This window comes from Calypte anna, chromosome 28, assembly GCF_003957555.1.
Source record: "Calypte anna isolate BGI_N300 chromosome 28, bCalAnn1_v1.p, whole genome shotgun sequence".
Classification (NCBI taxonomy): Eukaryota; Metazoa; Chordata; class Aves; order Apodiformes; family Trochilidae; genus Calypte; species Calypte anna.
In genome coordinates, this window is record NC_044273.1 from 4,436,154 (window position 1) to 4,461,276 (window position 25,123).

At 62.3% G+C, this 25,123-nt stretch overlaps 1 protein-coding gene across 1 annotated transcript; it reads left to right on the forward strand.

Moving 5' to 3' along the window:
• The first annotated feature begins 13,842 nt into the window (after positions 1–13,842).
• On the forward strand, positions 13,843–24,165 carry SEMA6B (semaphorin 6B). Its single transcript, XM_030466352.1, is given in 21 exon segments — positions 13,843–14,114; positions 16,293–16,447; positions 16,759–16,888; positions 17,191–17,251; positions 17,370–17,429; positions 17,768–17,836; positions 17,838–17,874; positions 17,990–18,033; positions 18,035–18,070; positions 18,072–18,081; positions 18,159–18,278; positions 18,381–18,469; positions 18,576–18,793; positions 18,907–19,038; positions 19,473–19,622; positions 20,412–20,606; positions 21,130–21,270; positions 21,517–21,594; positions 21,739–21,797; positions 22,316–23,247; positions 23,249–24,165. Coding segments are annotated over 20 exon segments (2,745 nt in total). The 5' UTR covers positions 13,843–14,114; positions 16,293–16,326; the 3' UTR covers positions 23,312–24,165.
• Positions 24,166–25,123: the final 958 nt, after the last annotated feature.

The following is a 25,123-nucleotide window of genomic DNA, read 5'->3' on the forward strand; positions in this document are numbered from 1 at the left end:
CTGCCAGCACCCGCGGCGTGCCGGCTTGGCATGTCCCCAGCGGCTGGAGCAAGGCCCGGGAGCTGGTGGTGACAAATGGGGACATTAAACAAGCCCCGAGTCGCTGCCATGGCACCCAGGGGAGGGGGGGAATTATTCCTGTCTCCTGGGCTGGGAAGGACCAGAGCATCCCCTGGAGTGGTGGTGGTGGCACCGGGGGTGGAAAGAAACCGGGAGGGGTATAAAGAAAATTCCATTTTCCTGAGGAAAAAAAAAAAAAAAAAAAAAAAAGAAAAAAAAAAAAAAAAAGGAAAGAGCTAAAGACAAAAGGAGCCGTTTACCAACCAGCTGGCAGCCCGGGGAAAATTGCTATCAAGGGAAAAAAAAATCGCGGATTAAGGAAAGAGAAGAGCTGACCTTAACTCCAGTCCTTGGGCAGGGGAGGGGAGGCAGGATTTTCACATTTAATTGGGGTTTTTTTTAACCATTTCGGGTGGGTTGGTTGCTGCGCTTCAAAGATGAGAGTGCAGCTTTTTTTTTTTTTTTTTTTTTTGGCTATTAATAGCATTAAAAAAAAAAAAAGAGGTTGGGTTCTCTTTTTTTTTTTTTTTGGTGTTTGTTTTTTTTTAAAGCAGCTTCTTGGACATTGATTGTCCTGGAATTTAGGGAATTTGGTCAGATATCCCCTTTCATGGCCCCTGCTCTCTGGGTTTTATCCTTGGGGAGACACCAGAGCTTCAGGATTGGGTTAAAAGCTGGAAAAAAAAATTATGGGAAGAGGGGAAATAACTGAGGCCCAGGAGTGGCAGCAAGGGGACACGGAGGGGTGAAACGGGGGGGGGATTTTGGGGGAGTTATCACCCTGTCACCATGGTACCACCCCAGCAGGTCATCCCCCAGCTCCAACAGCCTTTGCTTTGCTCCTCTTCCTTGGCAGGGTACAGAATCCCAAAGGATTTTCTCATCCTGGGGAGGAAGGGGGGAAATTAGGGAGGAGTGAGGAGGGGTGAGCCCTCTCCCCAGGAAAAGGGGAGCGTTGCAAAGCTTCCCAGCAGGGAACTGAGGAGAGGGGCCACCTCTTTGAGCCCCTCTGGCATCACTTTGTGGATGGAGGGAGGAGAACAAAAAATCTCCAGTTTGGAGATGGGGAAAAGCTTGGGAAAAGTCATTGTCTGGGGGGAGGAATGGAAGAGGAGAGAGATGAGGGGAGGGTAAAATATCCCCAGGTCCCAGGGGGGTTGTGGGGACAATCTGAGAGGGCCATGGGTTGGGAAGGAACAGCTGGATTAGGAGAGACTGGGGCTCCTGGAGCACATCTGGATGGGGGAACCCTGGGTGAGAGCAGTTGGTGGGGGGCATGGGGGACAACAGCTGGATGGGAGCAGGTGGGAAGGGGACACATCTGGATGGGTGGCAATTGGAACAGCTGGAACGGGGTCATGGGAAGGGACACATCTGGATGGGGGTGGCCACGGGCAGGTGATGCTCATGGGGAGGACACAGGGCTGTCCCCGTTGTCCCTGGTCCCTACGGGAGTCAGGGAGGTTCAGTTCCTTCCTGGACACCCCCAGAGGGTTTTTGTCTTTCCAGACAAACTTGATGAACTTCCCACTCGTCTCCAGGAGCAGCAGGGTGGCAGGAACGAGGTCATTAAAGCAGAAAGAAAAATGCATTAGAAATATTCAACTGCTCAGTCTAGCCTGAAATGTGCTTAAATCAGCCCGGAGTAAACAATGAGAAGGGATTAATGGCAATTAGTTTTCATTAGGAAAGGTGGTATCACCCTCCCCTGCTCCTCACAGGCTGCTCCCTACCTCGGTGGGGGATCCCGGGATCATCCGGCCGGATCCAGGCTCTGGCAGGTGGGTTCCAACCTCCTGCCTGAGCTCCGGGGCTGTGGGAAACCACTTGATCTCCATGCAGAGCTGAGGGGCAGGTGGCAGCTGGAGCTTCCAAAGGGAACCTGCAGATCCGGAGGATGCAAAACCCCAGGCAGCAGCAGCGAGGAAGTAGGATGAGGTTTTGTGGCCTGGTGATTGTGGTTTGGGGCCGTGCTCAGCCCCAGGGTAAAGCTTGACCTCGGGGTGATGTTCAGTGTTGGGGTGAGACTTTGGCCTTGGGGTGATGTTTGGTTCTGCTCAGTGTTGGGGGGATTGTTTGCCCTAGGGTGAGGTTTGGCCTCGGGGTGATGCTCAGGTGATGCCCCAAAGTGAAGAGGTTCTGGGGTGATGCTTGGTGTGGGGGGGATTCCCAGCCCCGGGGTGATGCTCATCCACAAATTGATGCTTGGCCCCAGGGTGATGCCCACCCATGGGGAGATGTCCATCTATAGGGTGATGTCCACCCATGGGGTGATGTCCATCCATGGGGTGATGTCCACCCATGGGGAGATGCCCACCCATAGGGTGCTGCCCATCCATGGGGTGATGTCCATCCATGGGGTGATGTCCCTCCATGGGGAGATGTCCACCCATGGGGTGATGTCCACCCATAGGGTGATGTCCATCCATGGGGTGATGTCCACCCATGGGGAGATGCCCACCCATAGGGTGCTGCCCATCCATGGGGTGATGTCCATCCATGGGTGATGTCCATCCATGGGGAGATGTCCATCCATGGGGTGATGTCCACCCATGGGGAGATGCCCACCCATAGGGTGCTGCCCATCCATGGGGTGATGTCCATCCATGGGGTGATGTCCACCCATGGGGTGATGTCCATCCATGGGGAAATGCTTGGCCACTCCCACCCACATCTCCAAACACCTCCCAGGCAGGAGGGCTGAGGAGAACCCCTGCTGCCTCCAGAATGGGGCAAATCTTGTCCTTTTTGGTGTTGCCCCTCTCTGGCACCAGGAGGAGCCATGCCCAGGATCTCACAACCTTCACCTTGGTGGCATCAGCCTACTGATGGGTTATGGAATAGCTGGGTTTGGAAATTTGGGGGGTTGGAAATTCTGGGGTTTTGGAATATAATAGGATTGGAATAGCTGAGTTTGAAATTTGGGGGGGTTGAATTTTGGGGGTCTGGAATTTTTGGCTCTGGGTTTGGAATATTTGGGTTTGGAATATTTGAGGGTTTTGGGTTTTCACAATTTTTAGATTTGGAATTTTGGGGGGGGAGTTGTGTAAATATTTCCAAATTTAGGATTTTGTGAGAACTTTGAAACGATTTCCAAACCCAGCTCCAATCTCCAGTTTCAGCTCAGCCCTGGCTGCGTGGGGGCTGTGGGTGCCAGGTGGGTGCCCTGATGGGTGCAGGGTCCCTCCCCCACACCCCCCACAGCACCCTCGTTAGCACCCAGATCCCGCTGGGTTCCTGGCTGGGCAAACAGAGCCGAGCTCTACGTTAAACATCGAATTATAAAATTAACAGATTGAAGCAGAGGCTGATTTGCATGTGCAAATTAACTTAATTACTGCTCTGCCTCCCCCAGCGCCACGGCCACGGCCAGCGGCAGGTGCTGGGACCCACTGGGGGGGGACACACTGGTGGCACCTGAGGAGGGTTTCTGTGGGGGGGTGCCCGGACACGTGTGGGCACACGTGGGGGGACATCCCCCACCTGTGGCTCAGTTTCCCCCTCCCAGCCCTGAGGCCCCGGGCCCCCTTCCCAGGGGCACAGGGCTGACCCCCACCCCACCCCCCCAGCTCCCATCACCGATCCAGGACTGGATGGGGGCAGTGGGGATGGCCCCACACCATTCCCAGTTTGCCCAGTTCATCCCATTAAGGGGCGCCGCTGGGCAGCACAAAACCTTCCCGCGGGCAAAGGCTCATTAGCAGCCCAGTAATTAGCGGGGGTTCAGCTGGCTGCTGGGGCTGGGGGGGTGGAACACGGGGGGAGCAGGGCTGGGGGGCCTGGCTGCCCCCCCCCCAGTCCCCAGGGAGTGCTGCAAGGGGTGTGCAGGGGTTGTCCCCCCAAAAATGGTGACAGCTCCGGGAGGGAGCACGGGGAGGAGAGAGGACCCCCAGACCGAGGGGATGTGAACCCCCACCCCAAATCGCTGTGCCCCCCCCCACCCCTGGGGATCACCTTCCCCCTGTCCCTTTGGGAACCAACCCTGCATCCTCCTGCTCCCCCCATCGAGGTGGCTGCTGGGGGGCATCATGGTGTGGGTGGGGGGCTCCTTGGCCTGGGGGTCCCTTGATCCAGAGGGGGGGTGTCTAAAAATAAGGCTGGGGGTGCTGTGAAAACTCCACTCCCCAAAATCAGCCTGGGGTGGGCTTAGGGGTGGGGGGGGGAGGGTGAGGCTGAACACGTGGGGACTGGCCTGGGAGTCACCATCCCTCCTGGACCCCTCCCCAAAAAGAAAAGGACCCCCACAAAGGTCAGATAAGCCCGGAATAAATCTCACTGCAGGGAACAGATCCCCTCCAGTGCCCCCCCTCACTTCACCCCCCCAGCCACATTTTTCCAGCTTCCTGGCCAAAATAATCCAACCCCGGGAGAATTCCCATCCTGGCTGCGGGGGAGGAGGGGGGGTGTGGGATATTCTTAGGGTGCCCTGGGATTTTGGGGTGTCGTGGGATATCATTAGGGTGTCGTGGGATATTATGAGGCTGCTGTGGGATTTCGGGGTGCACGCGGGGTATTATTAGGGTGTCGTGGGACATTATTAAGGTGCCGTGGATGTCGGGCCGTGAGATTGTGGAGTGCCGTGGGACTGAGGTGCTGTGGGAGTGTCAGGGTGCCCTGGGATGTTTTTAGGGTGCCCTGGGATTTTGGGGTGCCGAAGGATGCCGGCAGCATCCCGCACTCAACATCTGGGCCGTGCTGGGAGGAGGCAGAGGAATTAGGGAGGCATTAATTCCAAGAGGCGTTAATTGGTCTTAATTAGCCCCAGTTTGGCCAGTGGGAAGGGGTGGGGGTAGGTGTGTGAATAGGTCCCAGGGCTCAGCGGTGTCCCCGCTGTGTCCCCCCCCCTGGGGACGCTGACTCAGGCGCTGAGTCACAGCCGCGGTTTCCTTCCCTCTGGAGACCCCCCCCCTTCCGGCACCAGAAGCCCAGTGTGTCCCCCCCTTTCCGGGGGTGACTGTCCCCCTCCCCGCCCCGGGGACCGGCAGGGCCGGGAGGAAAGGCAGGAAGAGTGAATCAGTGGCAGAGAGAGCTGAGCCCGGGGCACAACTCAGCGCAGCGATGACACCGAGGCAGGTGGGAGAGAGGAGCCTGGGGGAGGGGGCACTGGCACCTGGTGTTGGGAGGGAGAGGGGGAAACTGAGGCAGAGGGAGGCAGGGATGCGCTTAGGAGCAAAGAGAGGGGGGCACTGCTGCGGGGGGGGTGCAATGCTGAGGTGGGGTGGGGGGGCTCTCCCTTGCTGGAAAAGAGGGAAACTGAGGCAGGGGACGGGGAGAGGGACAGTCCCTGTTGGAAAAGGGAGAAACTGAGGCAGAGGATGGGGGCAGGGTTGGTCCCAACCCCTCCTGGTGCCGGGGAAGGAAGGGGGGGGGATGCCTTTTAGTCGAGGGGGGGAGGAGCGATTCAGACTGGGGGGGGTCCATTCCCACCTCCCCTCCCCCTCCCCTCTGTTCTAGGGGGGGCGGGGGGGGGGAACCGAGGCCGGGCCGGAGCAGGGGCAAGGCGTGGGGTTCAGACCCTCGGGGAGCTGTTACCGGAGCAGCCCCCCGGTGTAGCCGCAGCCACCGGGCGGGCTCGGCCCCGGCCTCCCCCCACCTCCCCCAAACCCCCCCCGCACCGCCCCCGGCCCCGCCCCGCCCGGGCTCCGGTGCCCCGGCGCCTCCCGCCGCGGCGGCGCGGAGCGGAGCGGGGCCGGGCCGAGCCGCACTGCCGCCGGCCGCAGGTGCGCGGTGCCCCCGGACCCCTCCCCTGCCGGACCTCCCCTCACCCTCGGCACGGCGGAGGTAAGAGCACGGCCGGTACCCTGCCCCCCCCCCCCCCAACCCCCCGCCTCCCGCACCCCGGCGATGCGGTCCGGTCCCGTCTCCTCCCCTGCCCCCCGGTTTATTCCTCCCTTCCCCATCGGTTGCCCCCTCCCGGGGGGGGGTCGCGGTGTGGGGGGGGCGGGGATGGGAAGGAAAAGGGGGTGCCCCCCCCCAGCCCTCCCTCCTCCCGCCGGCTGCTGCATTGGGAAGCAGCGCTTTTGTTAGCGGCTGCGGGCGGAACCTTGAAGGGTCACGGGCTACAGGGACCCCCCACCCGCACCCCCATCCCGCACGCCTCTGCCGCCCCTCCCCATAACCTGCCCCCCCCTCACCCGAACCGCCCCCCCCTTCCCCCCCAGCACCTCCATCCTGCATCCCCATCACCACCCAGCAGTTCTTGGGGGGGGGGGCCGGTACCCCCATTCTGTCCCCACCCAGCCCCCTCCGGCACCCTGGGCACCCCCCTCCCCTTCCAAGCCCACCCCAGCGAGGCTTCCGGCACCCTCATCCTGCACCCCCAGCCCACCCCATCCTCCCGGAGATCCTCTCCGCGCCCTCATCCTGCATCCTAGCGTGTGCCCCCCGCCCCAGCACCCTGGTTCTCCCCCCCCCCCAGGTATTTACTTCATCCCCATCCCGCACCCCCGCCTCCTCCAGCCGCCGATTCCGCACCCCCTTCCCCACCCAGCACCCCAATTCCCCTTTCTCACCCTTGAGCCCCCCTCCCAGCACCTCAATCCTGCTGTCGCCCCCCCAATCCCTTCACCCAGCACCCAGTCCCACCCCCAATCCCCTCCCACGCCCCCATCCCACCCTGACACCCCCCCCCCCCCGCCCCAGCCCCGAGACACGGTGATGGGCACGAAGTGTGAGGGGTTCGGGGGCCTCCCTCGAGCTGGGGGGATGAAGATGGGGGGCACAGGGGTATCCTTGCTCCATCGGGCTCTGTTTTGTCGCCACCTTCTCTTCGGGAAGCAGTCAGAGCTTTTTTGTTGGGGGTGAGGGGGGCAGAGAAATGGGGGGGGGAATGGTTTGTGCCCCCTCCAGGCAGGCTGGACCGGGGATTGGTGGAAGGGCTGAAATGGGGGGGGGAAGGGGCCTGGCAAATACAGCCCCAAAAGGGCAGCGGGGAGCAGCAAGAGCACGGTGGGGAGGGGGGTTGGGGGGGAGATGTTAGAACCCCCCCCATATCACACCATAGAGCTTGGGGGGGGGCAGAGCCACAGAGGTTTGGGGGGGGCCCGACCGGGTACCAGGCTGAAGCTGTAACTTTTCCCCATGGTAGGGACCAGGGATGGAAGGGGGGGGACACCCGGCAGTAGTGGGGTCCCCCCCCCCGGTGGGATGAGGGGGCAGGAGCCCCCATCAGGACAGGGTAGAGGAGTCCTGTGCTGGCATCTGGGGGCCTGGGGGGGGCAGGCGGGCTGTCCCCCCCCTTTTAGTGCTCAGCACCATCTTGTCGTCTGTCAATTTGAGGGGGGGGGTAACCAAAATAATGCAGGGTGGGGGGTACTGAGCCTGACCCTAGTCCTGCCCTCACAGTGGTGTGCCATGGGCCCCCCCGGCCCCCCCAGGCCTGACCCCCAGTGCTCCCACATAACCCAGAGCAGTCGGGGGGCTGGGAGCCCCTCAAGCCCCAGCTGCTGCCTCCTCCCTGTGGGGTAGGGAGGGGGTGTGGAATGTTTGGGGGGGCTTAGCACCCCCCAGAAGAGCAGGGAGGTGTCACAGGATTGTGCCCTCGGCTTGGGGTGACCTTGGGTGAGAGCTGCCTTTTGCTCTGCCTCAGTTTCCCCTCCACCAAATGGGGCCATGAGCTTGAGGAGGGGGTGCAGAAGGGACCCCCTGCACCCCAATCCCTTTGGGTCCTGCACCTGGAATGCACTGGGGGGGGGGGGGGGGGGGTGTGGCTGAGCCCCCCCATGTCCTGCTGAGACCATGGGGAAGGGGTGTATTGGTTTGGGGGGGGGACACACACAGGACACACTTTATATATGTGTGTGTGTCCTGGGGGGATTTTATGGACAATTTAGGGCCTGGTGACTCTATAGGGCAGCTCGTGGCTGGCTGGGTGCAGGATCAGGCCCTAGGATGCAGGACCCTGTGTGTGTGTCACCTCGCCATGGGGTGGGGACTCTGTGTCCCCCGGGGGTGCAGGGGGCTGGATCCAGGCGGGTGCTGAGGCAGCGATGCAGCATCCCCGGGGTGACACGGGAATTGGGTCACTGCTGTCACCGGGACACGTGGCTGTGCGGGGAGGGTTTGTGCAGGGTGGGGGGGAGCTCGAAAGGGTCCTTGGAGGGGGGGGATTTGGGGTCTGAGGGTGCTGTGGGCAGCTCAGCACCCTCTGGTGTTTTGGTTGTGGGGCAGATGGCTCCTCTTGGGTCCTTTTGGGTCTTTCGGCTCCGTATGTCGTCCTCCCCCCCCCCTCAGTGTTTTTGCTGCCGTTTCCCAAAAATAAAGAGAAATCCCCAAATTCTACCCCACTCCCTGGGCAGCAGGAAAGTCCCTGGTGAACCGAGTGGCCGTGCACGTGTGTGCACACATGTGCAGGCGTGTGCACACGTGTGCTGGTGCGTGGCCGTGCTGCCCCCTCGGCTGCAGTGGGGTTACTGGAACTCCCAGGTGTTCCCTCAACTGGGAGGGTTTTTTTGGGGGGGCTCTGTATGAACCCCAAACCCTACCAGGAGCCCAAAGTCACCAGGCAGGGTGGGGACATCAGGCTGGTGTCCCTGTCCCCTTCATGTGCCACCCTGGCCCTCGCAGCCAGCATCCCTTGCACGTGCCATGGGATGGTTTGGCTCCCAGTAAAACCAGTGGATCCTGGGAGGGCTCCCAGTTAAACCAGTGGATTCTTGGAGGGCTATTCCCTCCCTCTGGGCCATCCTAGCACCTGGGGGGTTCAGCCTGGCTGCCGGGTCCGTGCTCTCCGGGTGCTGGCTGGGGCTGCAGCCCCTGCTGCAGTGCTGGACGCAGTTTGGATCCTGAGACAACCTCGAATATTTTTAATTAAAGCCGCCGGGTTTGGCCGCGATTGAATTTTCCAGCGGGTTTTGCTGCATCTCCCACACCGGGGCCCTTCCCCACCAATCTGTTTCCCGGTGTTGCCTTCGGGGAGGTTTTTTTTTTTGGTTTTTTTTTTTTTCCTCCTGGGATGTTTTTCCTTGGGTCAGGCCAGGGGGCTGTCACCGGGAGGCGGGGGATGGCTTGGTGGCTGTGGTGGCCTCTGGTGGGTGTTTGGTGACGGTGAGAAGAGAGAAGAAAACCAGGAGCGAGCCCTGGATGCTGAGGTTTGACACGGGTGCACTGGGATCTTCACCCCATTGTCACCAGCACCCCGGGTGCTGCATCCCAGGAGGGCTCCAGGTTCTCTTCTTCCCTTCCCTCCATCCTCAGGATGGTGCTGGATGGAGCCTGGTCCCCAAAGGGACCTCTCCAGAGGCAACCTGGTGGCCTTGGCGACCCCTTCCAGCTCATCCTCTGGGGACTTTGGGGCTTGGGTTGTGTCCCCCAGAAGGGGTGAGGGAGGTTTGGGTTCCCTTGGTGAAGAGGCAGAGCAGTTGCCTGGCACAGAGGAGCTCCCAGCGGGGCTGCCTCACGCTAACAGGATTTAACTCCCGGTTTAATTACAATTTTGTCAAATTTAAAAGAAAAAAGAGAGGGGGAAAAAAAAAAAAAAGCGGCTGTGTGTGTATGGGGGGCGGTGGGGGGGTGGAGGGGGGCGGAAGATCCCTCTCGTCTCTTTGTGCCGCTTCCCGGTTAAGTAAACAGCGGCTGGAGAAGCCACCGGTCCCCAGAGGGGGTCCCAGGGGACCCCAGCCCCGCTTGGTGGTCACATCTTGGTTCCATTTCGTCCCGGTTCCTCCTGCGCGGCAGCGATGTGCCGGGGTTAATCCCCGGCTCTTCTCGGTGTAATCCCGACCGCCGAGATAATCCCATCAAACCCGGCCGCGCCGAGCTCCGCCCGGGTGGAGCGGGGAGGGGACACGCGGTGGCCTGGGACAGCGGTGGCTTCGGGTGTGTCCTTCTCAGGGCGATGCCAAAACCTGCGGGGTGTTCGGGCATCACGTGGGGAAACTGAGGCATGGAGCTGGGGGTGGCTTAGCTGGGAACAAGGACAGGGAACGTAGGGCTGGAATTAACCCAGGAGTGGCACTGGCTGTGCCTTGTCCTTCGTGTCCCCTCTCCCAGGAGCTGGTGTGGCACAAGGTGAGGTCACATGCAGGGACACACACACACACGCACCTGCATTTGCATGTGGCACTGGTGGCCACACCAGTAGCCACACAGACATGGTGTCTGCATGCTTGCACACGTGTGGCAGGTGGTGCACATGCTGTGACACGGGTGACACACACCTGACCACACATGGCAGCTGGTGCACAGACACACTGGTGACACCAGCTGCACACAGCAACACCTGCACACGTGTGTGTGCCGTGGTGCACACACACCTGAACACACATGACACCCGGCACACGTGGGGAGCCACCCATGGCATGAGGACCCTCGTCACCTGTCCTGCTGTGGGCTTTGGGGTGTGGGTACGGGGGGGGCTGTGCCAGGCTGGTACTGGGGGCTTTGCAGGGGGACAGCATTGGGAACACCAACCTGCTGTCCAGGTGGCACTGAGCAGACAATGGCCCTTTGTTCCCTGCTGCTGCTGGTGTCCAGCATCCTGTATCCCATCCCAAATCCCATATTGCATCCTGCATCGCATGGCCAATCCCACCTCCCACATCCCATCCCATATCCCATATCCCATCCTGCATCCCATCTCCCATCCCGCATCCCATATCCCGTCCTGCATCCTGAAGCATCTCCTGCGTTCCACATCTGCTCCCACATCCCATCCCTTTACTCCATCCTGCATCCAGTCCTGTATCCCACATCTCCTGCCCCATCCCAACCCCCCCCTCAGCACCGTTCCGCTACAGCCCAGAGCACGGTCAGGGCCCAGGGTGTTCTGGGTGCTGTTGGCTCGTGGAAGTGGGGGTTTGGGTGTCACTCCTGGTGGCCATTGTGCGACCTGGCAGCTGGGATGGGGCTGGAGCCGGGTGGCAGCAGTGAGCCTTCAGCCTCACTGTGAGGATGGTGAGGAGGCCACAGGTGAAGATCTCTGGTGGCCCTGGCACCAGCAGCCACTTCCCAAGAGCCAGCATTGGCCAAGGGTCCTGTCCCCACAAGGGTCCCCATCCCTTGGTGTCCCCCAGGAGGTGGGGATGGAGACAGAGAGTCTGTGGAGAGGGTGCCCTGGGTGGGAGCCTTGGTGGCACCTCCCAGGCCACCATTGCCCAGCGGTTGTTGTGACAGTGGGAACAGTGACACCCACCACTTGCTCTTCTCTCTCTTTTCATCTTATTTAATGACCTCCAAGGGGTCAGAGGATGGAAAGGAGGATGGAAAACCCCATGAGAGGAGCAAGAGGCTGTTGGGTCCTGGATGGAGCAGAGCAGTGGGGGGGGGGGGGTCCCAACATGGAACTGAAACCCCTAACCCACAAATTCGAAGTTATTGAGGCTTCAGAACTGAGGGGGGGGGGAAAGCTGAGTGCTCTTGGCCTCCAGCACCTCCTCCAGGTTGGGTTTGTTGTTGTAGGGTTGTTTGCTGGGCTTTGGGGTTGTTTTGGGTTGCTTGTGAGCTGGGTGGGTGGGTGGGTGGCTCCCACCCAGTTAATGATGGGGCCCTGGTTTGTTATTGTAGGGTTGTTCCCAGGTGAGATTTTTTATTGTAGGGTCTCCTGTGTGGGATGGGGCTCAGCTGGGGGCTCCTGAGGGACAGGGGCTCCATAGGGACAGAACACCCTGGGGACAAGGGTTCCTGAGGATAGGGCACCCTGGAGATGGGACTCCCAGGAGATGAGGGCTCCAAGGGGACGTGGGGTTTATGGGGACAGGGACTCCATGGGAACAAGGGCCCCTGGGGATGGGAAATCCATGAAGACAGGTGCTCCATGGAGACAGAGCACCCTCGGGACACAGGTCCCTGGGGATGGGGCTCCCAGGAGACAAGGTCTCCAAGGGGATGTGAGGTCTACAGGGACAAGGCTTCTGTGGGGACAGGGCACCCTGATGTGCACAGGGGAGTTCAGCTCCAGGGGACCCCCCGGACTTTGGGTGGGGGTTCTTGGGGCCAGCAGCCAGGCTGGGAGTGGGAGCAGGGTGTTACCCTTTCTGAGGGGAAACTGAGGCACAATGTCAGGAGAGTGACTCAGAGTGTCCAGACCCGCTCGGTCTGGCAGGACCTGTCTGCAGTCACCCACAGCCAGGGTGTCCCCAGGGCCATGTAGGTGACAAAGGGGGTGTGAGGGCAAGGAGAGGGGACCCATTGAGGGTAAAGAGCCCCTGGGGTGACACAGGACAGCAGGGAGGATGAGGTGGGTGAGTGCCTTTGGGGACAAGGGGGATGTGTGACTCTGGGGACAAAGGGGATAATGGGGATAACTGTCTTAGGGGGACAAGGTAATGAGAGCCCTTGGGGACAAGGGGAGTGACAGTCTTGGAGGCAACAGGAGGGACATGGGGGGATTTGTGCCTGAAGGGACAAGGGTCTTGGGGGAACGAGCAGGACAGGAGGACCCATGTGGCCTTTGGGGACCGGGGACACGGTCTGTGAGTTGGTAGAGGGGGACAGCAGCCCGGGATGCCACCCCCGCTGTCCCCTCCTCGGGGTTTGTTTTGGCGCGACACCTCCTCGATAGGAAACCGTCCGAACTATGCAAATGATGCGTATTTAATATGCAAATTATCTTGCGGCTCTGGCCAGCCACCAGCCCTGGCACGGTGGAATGGATGTGCCGGGGTCACCCAGCACCCATGGGTGTCACCTGGAGGGTGCCAAAGGTACTGACAGCACCCAGGGGCTCTTGTTATCCCTGGGGCACCCACAGTGGGTGACGAAGCCACCCCGAGTGACTCCACGGCCAGTATCGGGGGGCAGGGGGTGGAACCCTGTTGGTGTTTGGGGTGTCCCTTGGGGTGGCCCAGACGGTTGGTGGGTGCTGGGGAGGGGACAGTGCTGGGGACAGTGCTGGGGACAGGGCCGGGAGCTATAAACGGCAGCTGTAAACGGAGCCGGTAACCAGAGCACGAGGTGGGGGGTGGGGGACATTTGAGCCACCAGCGAGGCCACGGAAGCGCCAAGGTAAATGGTGGGTGCTGGGATGTGTGTGTGTGTCCTGGCACCCTGGTGGCCCCCAGCCACATCTGTCACTCACACAGAGACCCCGCCAACGCTGGGGGTCCCCCCATTCTCTGGGCCCCCCACAGCTCTGGGGGGCTGCCTCTCCATCCCACCCCTCTGGGAGGTGCAAGGGGGAGACTGGGGGTGGACAGGGCCAGGCTGTGGTGCCAGGTGGCCGGGGTGACATTTGCTCCGTCCCCGCCGTGGGGACAGCTGCTTCCTGGCTCTGCCATCTGAACCGGCCCCGCAACGGAAACCCAGGGCGGGGGGGAGGGGGAAGAGGGCTGAGCCCCCCAACCCTGCCAGCAGCAACAGCTGGGGGGTCCCTATGGTAATTTTGGGTGGGGGGGGAACATACTGCTGGTGACCACCCAGACCCCCTCTGTGGCAATGAAGAGGGTGCCCCCCATGTGTCCCCAAAGCTTTGGGGACTGGGTGACAAATTTTGGTGCCCCCCCACTGTTGATCCCTCAATTTCCCGGGGTTGTGTGTCATCCCCCCCCTTTTCCCAGTGCTTTTCTCATGGAATCGTGGATCCCATGGGAATGAGCCCCCTTCGGGCATGTGTGATGGCCATTAAGGAGGAGGGGGGGACACGACATTGTCCCCACCGTGGTTTGGTGGGGAGGGGGCGTCTCACCGGGTAGGTTCGTGCCGGCATTTTCCCGTCGTACTTTGGGAGGGGACGCCGGGGTGTCCCATGGGTGCCCCCCACCCCCCACCCGGGGTCCCTGGCTGCGGTGACAGCTGCGGGAGGGGGGGACGAGGGGGGGCGGGGTGGTGGTGGCTCCGGTTACGGTGACATCAGCCCCTACCTTCCCACCTGGCGCGGGTGGGGGGCGTGGGGCCCCCCCTCCCCTGGAGGTCCCGGTGCAGAGGGAGGCGGGGGGGGGTTGGGGGGCTTACACGACAGCTGAGCCGCTTTCGGGACGCCGGAGCCCCCCAGCGCCGTCGGGGCATCCCCCCTACCTCCCCTGCAATGGGACCCAAGCGTCTGGGCCCCCTGCTCCGAGCGGTGGGGACAGTGGTGGCAGTGCCATAGAGCCAGCGGGGGAGAAGCCAGCGGAACTCAGGTGGGCAGAGCGGGGGTCGGGGATGGGGGGCAAGGAGCTGTGCCCCAATGCCATGGAAAAGGGCTCCCATACCCCGGGGGGGGGGGAGAATGGAGGCAGAGTCCCCCCCCGGCAGGCAGGGGAGGGAGGTAGCAACCCCCTCTGTGGGCTCTTAGGGATGCATGGGGATCGCTGCTGTCCCCGTGGAAATTATGCTGGGAGGGGGGGAGGGTGAAACAGGGGGGATGCTCCCTCCTTCCTCTTTGTCACCTTGGAGTCGGGAAGGTGCTGGAGGGGGGGACAGGGCGACTGCGTGTGTGTCCCCCAACCCCAAGCTTTACGTGCAAAGGATGAGGGCTGAGAGCTTTCAAATGGGGAAACTGAGGCAGGGAGCAGGGGGGCTGCAGCAGGGACAAGGACAAGGGACACGCCTGAGGCTGTTCAGCTGCTCCACCCAGGCTGAAGCCCCCCGCGCCCCCCTCAGACCACACGGAACTTCCCCGATGTGGCCACCCTGTCCCCACCCGCTGTCTCAGTTTCCCCACAGCCATGTTGGGGACCAACACCGTGAGCGTCCCCTCTCCTTTGCCGCCGTGAATGGGTCCCTGTTTGTCACCCCTGTCCCCCTCCCCGCCAGCCCCCTCCTCCCCGCCGCCTTTTCTTTCCCGGCACAATCGCTGTCATTTATGTCGCCGGAGGCTCCGGTTACCCAGCGCCCGCTCCCTGTCACCGCGCAGGCTGCGGGGGGAGGAGGTGCGGTGATACCGGACCCCCTGGCTTCACCCGAGGCTGTGACACGACCTCTCCGCCCCCCACCCCCCAAAATCCCGTGGGTGGATTCTCAGGTGGCTGATGCACACTGAACCCTTCCCTTCGGCTGCTTTTTTTTGGGGGGTGTCCCCCTCTTCTGGCACTTCCCCAACCGGTTTGTCACAGCACGGCATCAATTGTCCCCAGGGACTGTGACACCATGGGAATGGGGTTGAGTGTCCCCAAGGGCCATGACACTACTGGATGTCCCCAGGAGGTGTGACACCCTGGGGACGTTGTGGGATGTCCTTGGGGTCTGAGGGGATGGGATCAGTAGTTCCCAGGAGATGTGACACCGTGGGGACATTGTGGGATGGCCCTGTGGTCCCTGACACTGTGGGGAGGGGGTCACTTGTCCCCAGGGGCTGTGAAACTGTGGGGACAGAGTTGGGTATCAGTGGGGACATTGTGGGATGGCCCTGGGGTCCATGACACCGTGGGGACAGAATTGGATGTCCCTGGCATCCATGATACTTTGAGGGTGGTGTCAGTCACCCCCAGGGGTTGTGACACCAGGGTCAAGTCCTACTGGGGTCTTGTCCTACCCACTGACACAGCGGTGCCAGGGTCAGATGTCCCCAGAGACTGTGGCACTGGGGAGGGTACATGGTTGGGGACAGTGCTGGGTCTCACCCGGGGCCGGTGACACCGCAGAGGAGATGGGGACAAGTCTCCTCGCTGGCACCAGCCGGCAGTGTCCCCCGGCCCTGTGCAATGTCAACCCCCGGCTCCCCGCAGGGGATGCGGTGACAGAAGGGCGACACTTCGATCCCTCCCCGCTCCCCACGGAAATAAGAATCAATTAAACCTCTGCTAATTACCCGCTGCCCCACAGGGACGAGTAGCAGGACGGGGACAGTGGCATCAGGACCGTCCAGTGACAGGGCTGTCACTGCACCCCGCTGTGTCCCCGGGGATTTTTCCCCAACCATCCCATGGCTCCCCGCTGTCCCATGTCCCCAGCTCTGCCGTGCCACCCCCTCCCCCCCCTCCCCGAGATCTGGGGGTGATGAGGCACGAGTGGCAAACCCCAGTTTGGGCCCAGTAGCCGCCAGATGTGGAGCTGCTCAGGCGCTGGGGAGGGGTTGGCGGGGCGGGGGGGCGGGAGGAGGATTTGGGGGGGGGGGGGGGGGCCCCCCCCGGGGCCGCTTTCCAACATATTTTGGAATTCCTTCTGCCAGGGGAAGGACTCGCCGAGCCCAGCCCGGCCCCTCCCCGCTGGCACCAACCCAGCACCGCCGCCTCCAACACCCCCCCCCCAGGTCCCCCCCACCGGAACCCCCGGGTGATGGGTTTAGGTTTGGGTGCTCCAAGGTGTGGGGGGGAACCCAAGCGTCAGGGGGTGCTGCCCCTCACCCACCCCCGACTATCTCTTGCCCTTCTCCTCAGGTGCGGTGGGTGCCCCCCCGCCCCGGTGGCCACCATGGGGACACCCCCCCGTGTGTGTCCGCCCTTCGTCCTGCTGCTCCTGCTGGCGGCGGAGAGGACGGTCCGGGCCACCTTCCCCGAAGAGCCCGGCCCCATCGCGGTGGCCTCCGAGGACTGTGAGTGTCCCCTCCCGGGGGGGCGGGTTGGGGGGATCAGGGTCCTGTTCGGGTGCAAGGGGGTGGACACGGTCGGTATGGGGAGGGGATGGGGGGTTTGGGGGTGTTTTGGGGGGAAGGTGGGAGGGGGCACCCATGGGAAGGAGTTGGGGTGGAGGCAGGAGGGGGCACTTGGGGAGGGAGTTTGGGGGGGAAAGTGGGAGGGGACACCCATGATTAGGGTGGGTGAGGGTGGTTGTTGTGACTGGCTGGAGAAGCAGGGGTGGGTGGAGGTGCCTGGGCAGGGGGTGACCCCTCCATGTCCCCTCCAGACGTGAAGCACTACGCTGTGTTTGTGGGCCATGGGATGAGCCACCAAGCTGGTCCCGAGGGTGGGGGCACCCAGCGCCTCAACATCCAGCGCATCCTCAAGGTCAACAGGACCCTCTTCATCGGGGACAGGTCTGAACCCTTGCACCCCAAAACCTCCCCTCATGGGGAGTGGGCACCCAGCACCCTCTCCAACCCTCTTTGTTGGACAGGGGTAATGCCACTACCTTCCCTGGAGAACCCCAAAATCTGCCCTGGGGCACCCCAGGGTGAGTTGTCCCTGCCCCAGTGATGCTCGTCACCCACCCCAGCACCCAAAACCTTCCTGGGAGGGGTGGGTGGGAGGAAAAGCTTCACTGGGGGTGGGGGGGTACATCTCTGGGGTGCCCCCAACTTCACAGCCAGGGTGGTGACACCCATGTCCCCCTCCCCAGGGACAACGTTTACCGTGTGAGCCTGGAGCCCACGGGTGCTGGTGAGATGCGTTACCACCGGGTAAGTGGGGTGCTGAGGTGGGGTGGGGGGTGCTGGGGGTGGGGAGGGCTGAAGATGGGGGAGGGGGCTTCCGCTTCTCCCCAGCCCCACACTGGGTGTTTTTTTGTCCTCTCCCCAGAAGCTGACGTGGCGCTCAAACCAGCACGACATCAGCATCTCCGTGAGAAGGGAAACACGAGTTACAGACAAGGGGGGGTCTGCACCCTAGGGACCCCCGGGTGGGCACTGAGCCACGTCGCCGCCCTGTGTCACATGGAAAAAGCCACCCCTGAATCTCCACCCCCAGTGTCCACCTTCTCCTCCCTGCCAGCACCCACGTCTCCGTGATTTATTTGCCTCTGGGTAATTGGCTTGTCATTAATTAGTTCAGGCTGGCAGAGCAGGCACAGCCGAGTCCTGGCGATGCCATTTGGGGGTTGAAAAACAACCCCTTGGACATCAATGGGGACCCTGGGGGGGTAGTGTGGGGGTCAGGGTGCCCAGGGGGTGACCACCCACCCCCTCTGGCTGGTGCAGGCAGAGTGCCGGAACTTCATCAAGGTGCTGCTGGTGCGTAACGAGAGCCTGCTCTTTGTCTGTGGCACCCAACGCCTTCAACCCCGTCTGTGCCAACTACAGCGTGAGTCACCCCATCCCCTGGGACCCCACTGTCACCCCTAAGACCCTCTTCCCCATGGGGTCCAGGTGAACCCCTCTGCCCAGGTGGCATCATTGATGGTCCTGTCTTGCCCGTTCCAGATGACACCCTGGAGCCCATCGGGGACAACATCAGCGGCATGGCCCCGCTGTCCCTACGACCCCAAGCACGCCAACGTGGCCCCTCTTCACAGGTCAGTGGTGGCATCCCACTGGGTGCCCTGCCTGCTGTCCGCTTCCCACAGCTGGCTGATGTCCCTGTCCCACACAGGGGGGATGCTCTTCACCGCCACCGTGACGGATTTCCTGGCCATCGACGCCGTCATCTACCGCAGCCTGGGGGACAGCCCCACACTCCGCACTGTCAAACACGACTCCAAATGGTTCAAAGGTGCTTCCTCCGCCCTAGTGGTCACCACGGGCCACATGGGGCTTGTCCCCATCCCCTTTGACACCATCTGGGACATCTTTTACCCTGCCACTGTCCCCGCAGAGCCCTACTTCGTGCACGCGGTGGAATGGAGGAGCCACGTCTACTTCTTCTTCAGGGAAATCGCCATGGAGTTCAACTACCTGGAGAAGGTGGGCTACACCTCCACGGCTACACCTCCATAGCTACACCTCCACGGTGGTCTGAGACACGGTTATAGGGTTGGGTTCCAGGTGGTGATGGGTATCCACCCCACAGGTGGTGGTGTCACGTGTGGCCCGGGTCTGCAAGAACGATATGGGGGGCTCGCAGCGGGTGCTGGAGAAGCAGTGGACCTCCTTCCTCAAGGCCCGGCTCAACTGCTCCGTGCCGGGTGATTCCCACTTCTACTTTAACGTCATCCAAGCCGTGACGGACATCTTGGAGCTGGATGGGCGCCCTGTGGTGCTGGCTGTCTTCTCCACGCCTGCCAACAGGTCGGACCCTCTTGTGCCCCACTGAGACCTTCGGGGCTGGGACACTTCTACATGCTCCTAGGGGACATGGAGGACATGGGTTGAGGTTTCACCCCGTGCCCACGTCCCCTCAGCATCCCTGGATCAGCTGTCTGTGCCTTCGACATGACCCAAGTGGCCGCTGTCTTCGAGGGACGTTTCCGGGAGCAGAAATCACCTGAGTCCATCTGGACCCCTGTGCCTGAGGACATGGTGCCCAAGCCCCGGTCAGTGCAGCCTGCGGGACAGGGATGGGGACAGGGACAGGCAGGGCTGGTGCTCACAGGGAGAAGTGACAGGAGTGGGCATAGGGTCAAAGGCTGGGGGACACAGATGGGGCTGGGGTCAGCCAGGGTCAGCAGTGCCAGCAGGGATGGGAACAGTGACAGGGACAGTGAGATCCAGGCCCAGTGCCATCAGGGCTGGAGCCATCCAGGGCTGGTACCACCAGGGCTGGGAAGAAAGATAAGAACAGGGATGGGGACAGGAATGATGAGGAGTGGTACCTGCAGAGAGGGTGGTGGGGACAGGGCTGGTCACGGGAACAACACCAGCAGGGCTGGGGACATCCAGGGCTGGTACCAGCAGGGCTGGGGACAGGTGGGGCTGGGTGCAGGGGTCCCGGTGGCCATGGGGACACTGAGCCATGGTGTGGGTGCAGGCCAGGGTGCTGTGCGTCCCCGGGGATGCCCTACAACTCTTCCAGCACCTTCCCCGACGAGATCCTCAGCTTCGTCAAGACCCACCCCCTGATGGATGAGGCGGTGCCAGCCCTGGGCCACGTCCCCTGGATCCTCCGCACCATGAGCCGGTGAGTGTGGGTGGGACCACAGCAGGGAGCTGAGGTGTGCTAATGGGTGCTGAGGAGTGCTGGGGCTTCTGGGGGTGCTTGGGGTACTGGTGGGAGCAAAGGAGTGCTGGGAGTGCTGGAGGTGCTGGCTGGAGCTTCTCATGCCGTGCTGGCCACGTGCATCCTGTGCCAGGGGAGCTGATAAATCTCATCAGCGTTGCAGTCGAGATCGTCTCGTCCTAATTAAATCTGCCTTAATTGCTGCTTGGTGGGGAATTAATCAAGCGGCACTCGCTCGGGCCCCAGCATCCCCACTGGTGGGGAGTGTGTGGGGATGGGGACCTGGGAATGTGGGGATGTGGACAAGGACGTGATGCTGGGGACAGGGATGGGGACAAGGACATAGGGTTGGGAACATGAGGCTGGTGACAGTCATATGAGCATGGGGACACAGGATTGGGGTTGGGGACACAGGGCTGTGGACAGGCATGTGGGGCTGGGGACCAGCAGGGACCTGGGGGGAATCCGGGCTGGATCCTTAGTGGGATCTGGGACCACTCATTGGTGGGATCTGAGGTAGATCACGGGTGGGATCTGAGATGGGTCTGGCTGGGTCCTGGCCAGGATCTGGACCAGTTTCCATCTGGGATCTGCACTGCTCCTCACATTCCCTGAGGACTTTTCTCTCTGGGTCAGCCACAGCTTGTCCATCCTCCCCCAGGGGGTGTTCCAGCCCCCTTCCCTGCCTCAGTTTCCCCACCCCCTGAGCTCTTACATACCCCAGTGCCCTTCTCCATTCCCACCACTCAGGTACCAGCTCCGCAAGATCGTGGTGGACAATGCAGCGGGGCCATGGGGCAACCAGACCGTGGTCTTCCTGGGTTCCAGCACTGGCACAGTCCTCAAGTTCCTCATCCAGCCCAATGCCAGCTCCAGCCCCACGCCTGCCCCCCCTGGCAGCCAGAGCATCTTCCTGGAGGAGTTTGAGACTTACCAGCCTGGGAGGTGGGTGCTGGGAGGAAAGGAGGGGGGGTGGCAGGGTAGCCAGATGGGTGGGTGGGGGCCTGGGTGGGTAAGTGGTTGGATGGGTGGTTGGGTGGGATGGATATAAGGATGGTTGGATGGGTGGAATGGATATATGGATGGTTGGATGGGTGAGTGGGTGGTTGAGTGGTTGAATGGATGCTTGAGGGAGTGGTTGGATGGATGGTTGGGTGGCTGGAATGGAAGGAAGGAAGGAAGGAAGGAAGGAAGGAAGGAAGGAAGGAAGGAAGGAAGGAAGGAAGGAAGGAAGGAGGTGGATGAGATGTTTAGGGAAGGACTGATGGCTGCAAGGTGACTGAGGTGGCTGGGATGGATGGATGGATGGATGGATGGATGGATGGATGGATGGATGGATGGGTGGATCAGAGGGACACAAGGAGTGGGTGAGGTGCCCTCCTCTGTCCCAGCCTGCTCCGGGCCCAGCTCTGTTCCAGGCCAATAGGGCCCAGAGCCAGGGCCAGGCTGAGCTCTGCCCTGTCCCCAGGTGTGGCCGGGACACAGAGGACGAGCGGCGGCTCCTGGGGCTGGAGCTGGACAAGGCAGCGGGGTCCCTGCTGTTGGCCTTCCCCCCCTGCGTGGCCAGGGTGCCAGTGGCTCGTTGCCAGCAGCACTCAGCCTGCATGAAGTGAGTGTTGCCGGGCTCAGCCACCCTCCTGGGGGCAGGGGGGCTGTGAGGAGCAGGGAAGGGTTCCCTGCCCATCCCGGCAATTCGCCGGGATCCATCTGGGAAGGGCTTAGTATGGCCGGGAGCAATGCCAGGGGAAACTGAGGCATGGCACGGTGCCGGGGCAAGGTCCCTCCTGGGGGTGGGGTCTCCCCTAGGGGCTGGGGTGTTGTGTGTCCCCCATCTTGACATCTCTACTCCTGCCAGGAATTGCCTGGGGAGCCGGGATCCCTACTGTGGCTGGACACCCGAGGGCTCCTGTGTCTTCCTGGAGCCCAACCCCAGGTAATGCTGCCAGATCCTGGGGGGAGCATCGGCTCCCCAGCAGCTGAGACCCAGCAAACTCATCACTGCAGCAAGCTGGGAGCCCACTGCTGGGTATTGAGGACCACTGACCCCTCCCCAATTTCTCTCCCCCCCCTTCCCCAGGGTGGCCTTCGAGCAGGACATCACTGGTGGCAGCACATCCCACCTGGGCGAGTGTGAGGGTGAGCTTGGGATGGGCTCTGGGGACATGGCAGTGACACCACCAGCTCATAGAGTCACAGAATGGTTTGGGTTGGAAGGGACCTTGAAGATCCAGTCCCAACCCCTGGCAATGGGTGCTCCAAGCCCCATCCAACCTTCATCACTGCCAGGGATGGGGCAGCCACAGCTTCTGGGGGCAACCAAGGGGGTCAGCACCCTCACCCCAAAGAATTTCTTCCCAATATCTCCCCCTCTGCCAGTTTAAAGCCAAGCTCCATCCAAACTGGCCTTGAAAATTTCCAGGCTGGGGGTTCCCACCGTGGCCATGCCCTGACGTGTGTGTCTGTGTCTGTGTGTCTGTCTGTCTGTCTGTCTGTGTGTCTGTCTGTCTGTCTGTGTCTGCCTGTCTGTGTGTGTCTGTCTGTTTGTGTGTGTGTGTGTCTGTGTCTGTGTGCCTGTGTGTGTCTGTCTGTCTGTCCGTGTGTCTGTCTGTCCGTGTGTCTGTCTGTGTCTGTGTGTGTGTCTGTGTATCCCTCAGGGTTGGTGACCGAGAGCTTTGTGGACGAGCCGGACGGGTTGGTCTCAGTGAACCTCTTGGTGATCTCCTCGGTCGCTGCCTTCGTCATCGGCGCCGTCATCTCCGGCTTCAGTGTCTGTTGGTTCATCGGCCACCGGGACCGCAAGGAGCTGGCGAGGCGCAAGGACAAGGACACCATCCTGGGCCACGGCGAGGGGGTGGTGAGCGTCAGCCGGCTGGGCGAGCGGCGGGCACGGGGCCGCCAGCCCGGCACCTTGCTGGCCCCGCTGATGCCCAACGGTTGGCCCAAAGAGCTGGGGAAGGTGACCACCACCCATCACCACCACGACCTGGATTCGGGGGTCTTGCCCACCCCGGAGCAAACCCCTTTGCAACAAAAACGTTGTCCCGGTCCCCTCCAAAACTGCACTTGGGAACAAAGTCACAACATCATCAACGCTGCTTTGAGGGACCCCGGTGGCTCCGGCACCGCTGGTGGCACCGGACGGGTGCACCCGACGCGTGGCATCACCCCCCTCTCCTGCCACCCCATCTTGGTGGACCAGGAACTGGAAGCTGAACTCAGCGACTCTTCGGGGGACTGGGGAGGTCGGGACCCCCAAGAGGGTTCCCGTAGCCGACAGCACCCCCCACCCACCAGCACCCACCGCCCCCCCCGCAGCTCTTACGGTGACTTCACCGGGACCCCCCGCCCCAGCCCCGAACGCCGACGGGTGGTCTCGGCACCTGGCGGGGAAGGGGGGGGAGACTTTAACCAAGGGCCCCCCCCTTGGCACCCTGAACAACTGAACTTCAACGCCAACAACGGCACGGGCCGCCCCGGCGCCCACCTCAAGAGGAACCACACGTTCAATAGCGGCGAGGGGGTGGGGGTTTACGGGGGGCACAGTACCACCCCCCGGACCCCCACTACCACTGGGCCCCCCCCCCCGGGCACTGACGGACCTGCACCACCTCCTGCACTATGGTGTGGAGCGGACTCCCTCGGGAAAATAGGGTCCCACCTGGTGTCACCTCCCCCCCCCCCCATCTAAGGACACCCTGGGGTCCCCCCCAGCTCCTTGGGGATGGTGAGGGGATATGGGGGGAGATGTGGGGTGAGATGCTTGCATGGGTTGGGGGAGGGGACACACACAAACCTGAGAAGGTTTGGGTGTGTCGGGGGGGGCGTGGGGCAGTGCCCTGATGCTTTGCTCTCCCCGGGGGAGGGGAGATCCCATCCATCCCCTGCCACCCCCCCAGGCTGGACCCAGGGCCCACAGCCCCCTGGGGGGGATCGCTGGGGAGCAGCAAGACAGACACAGAGCAGGGCTGTGCCCCGCAGCCCCATCAGCTGCACCCAAGGTGTGGGGGGGCTTGTGGGTGCTGCAAGCACCCTAAGGACCCCCAGCTTCAGGGGGGAGGGTCCACTGGTTGCAGTGTCAGGACACAGTTGGGGTGCAGTGGGAGTGGGGAGGCCCCAAAATGTGTGTGTTACCTGGGGGTGGGGCACACTCACACCCCTCCGGGGTCACCCTCTGCCCAGTGCCAGCTGGGTGGGGGGGCTCATCCAACCCTGACCCCGGCAGCCCCCCCTGCCCTGCAAAGCACAGCAGGGTGGGGGGACACTGCTGGGGCTGGGAGGGGTCCCCAATCACCCCACTCTCTGCTGGCAAAGGGTGCCCTTGCGGTGCCACCCCTGCCCTGGGATGGGGGGGGGTGGCGGGTCCCCGGGGGGGGTGGCAGGTCCCCGGGGTGGGGTGGCAGGCTGTAAATAGGGTGGGGGTCTGCGGGTGCCCCTTCCCCCTGTGGCCATGCATGCGGCCGCCCGCGGTCTGTACCCCAATAAACACCCGTGTACCAGAGGCAAACCCCCCCCGGTCCCCCCTTTGTCACTGTCACAGACGGTGGGGAGGGGTCAGTCCACTGCTCCTCATCATCCCCCACGCGCTGTGCCTCAGTTTCCCCCCTGATGCTGTACAGCACCGTGTCCTGCCAGTGTTGTGGCACCCTGAGGGGGAGTGGTGAGGGTGGGAGGGGGTGGCAGTGCCGTGTCCCCCAGGAGGCAGGGGTGGCAGGGAATGGGGACATGGGGGGTGGGACACAGACACCAGCACCCTGTGCTTGCCCCGGATGCTGGCACCCTGCAAGCTGCCAGCGATTTCCCAACCTGCACGAGGGGCAAATCCCCCCCCCCCAAAACCCCCTGGGGTGACAGCCCCAGGAAGGTCCCCAAGGAGCTTCTCCGAAGGTGGGGGGAGAGCCGGGGGGGTCGGGGAGGGGGGACATGGGGGTGAGGACATTTCCCTGCCCAGGGGTGCAGAGCTGGCAGTGGGAGGGTGGTGACAACGGCTTGAACAACCCCTCAGTGACAGTGGCCACCACGATGCCACCAGGCTGGATCCTGCCACCAGTGCTGCTGCCATGGTGGTGCCATCACACACTTCATCCTGTTTGCCACCCTGGGAAGTGTCCCTTGCCTGTACCTGTTCCTGTCCAGGCCGGTGGGTTCCCCACCCTGCTGGTGATTGCCCAGCACCCTCTCCCACCCTATGGCACAGGGTGACACTGCTGTCCCCTGGTGTGGGGACACTCGGTAGGGAGATGCTTGGTGTGACAACAGCTGGGCACTGGGTCACTTGGTATGGGGCCATGGGGAGTGGGGACACTTGGCATGGGGACAGATGGCAAAGAGACAGGTTTGGTGTGGAGGTGTTGGGCACGGGGACACCTGGTGTTGGGTCACTTGGTGAGGGGACACCTGGCGAGGGAAGACCAGGATGGGGATACCTGGGGTGGGGACACCACGGGGAGGGACACGTGTCACAG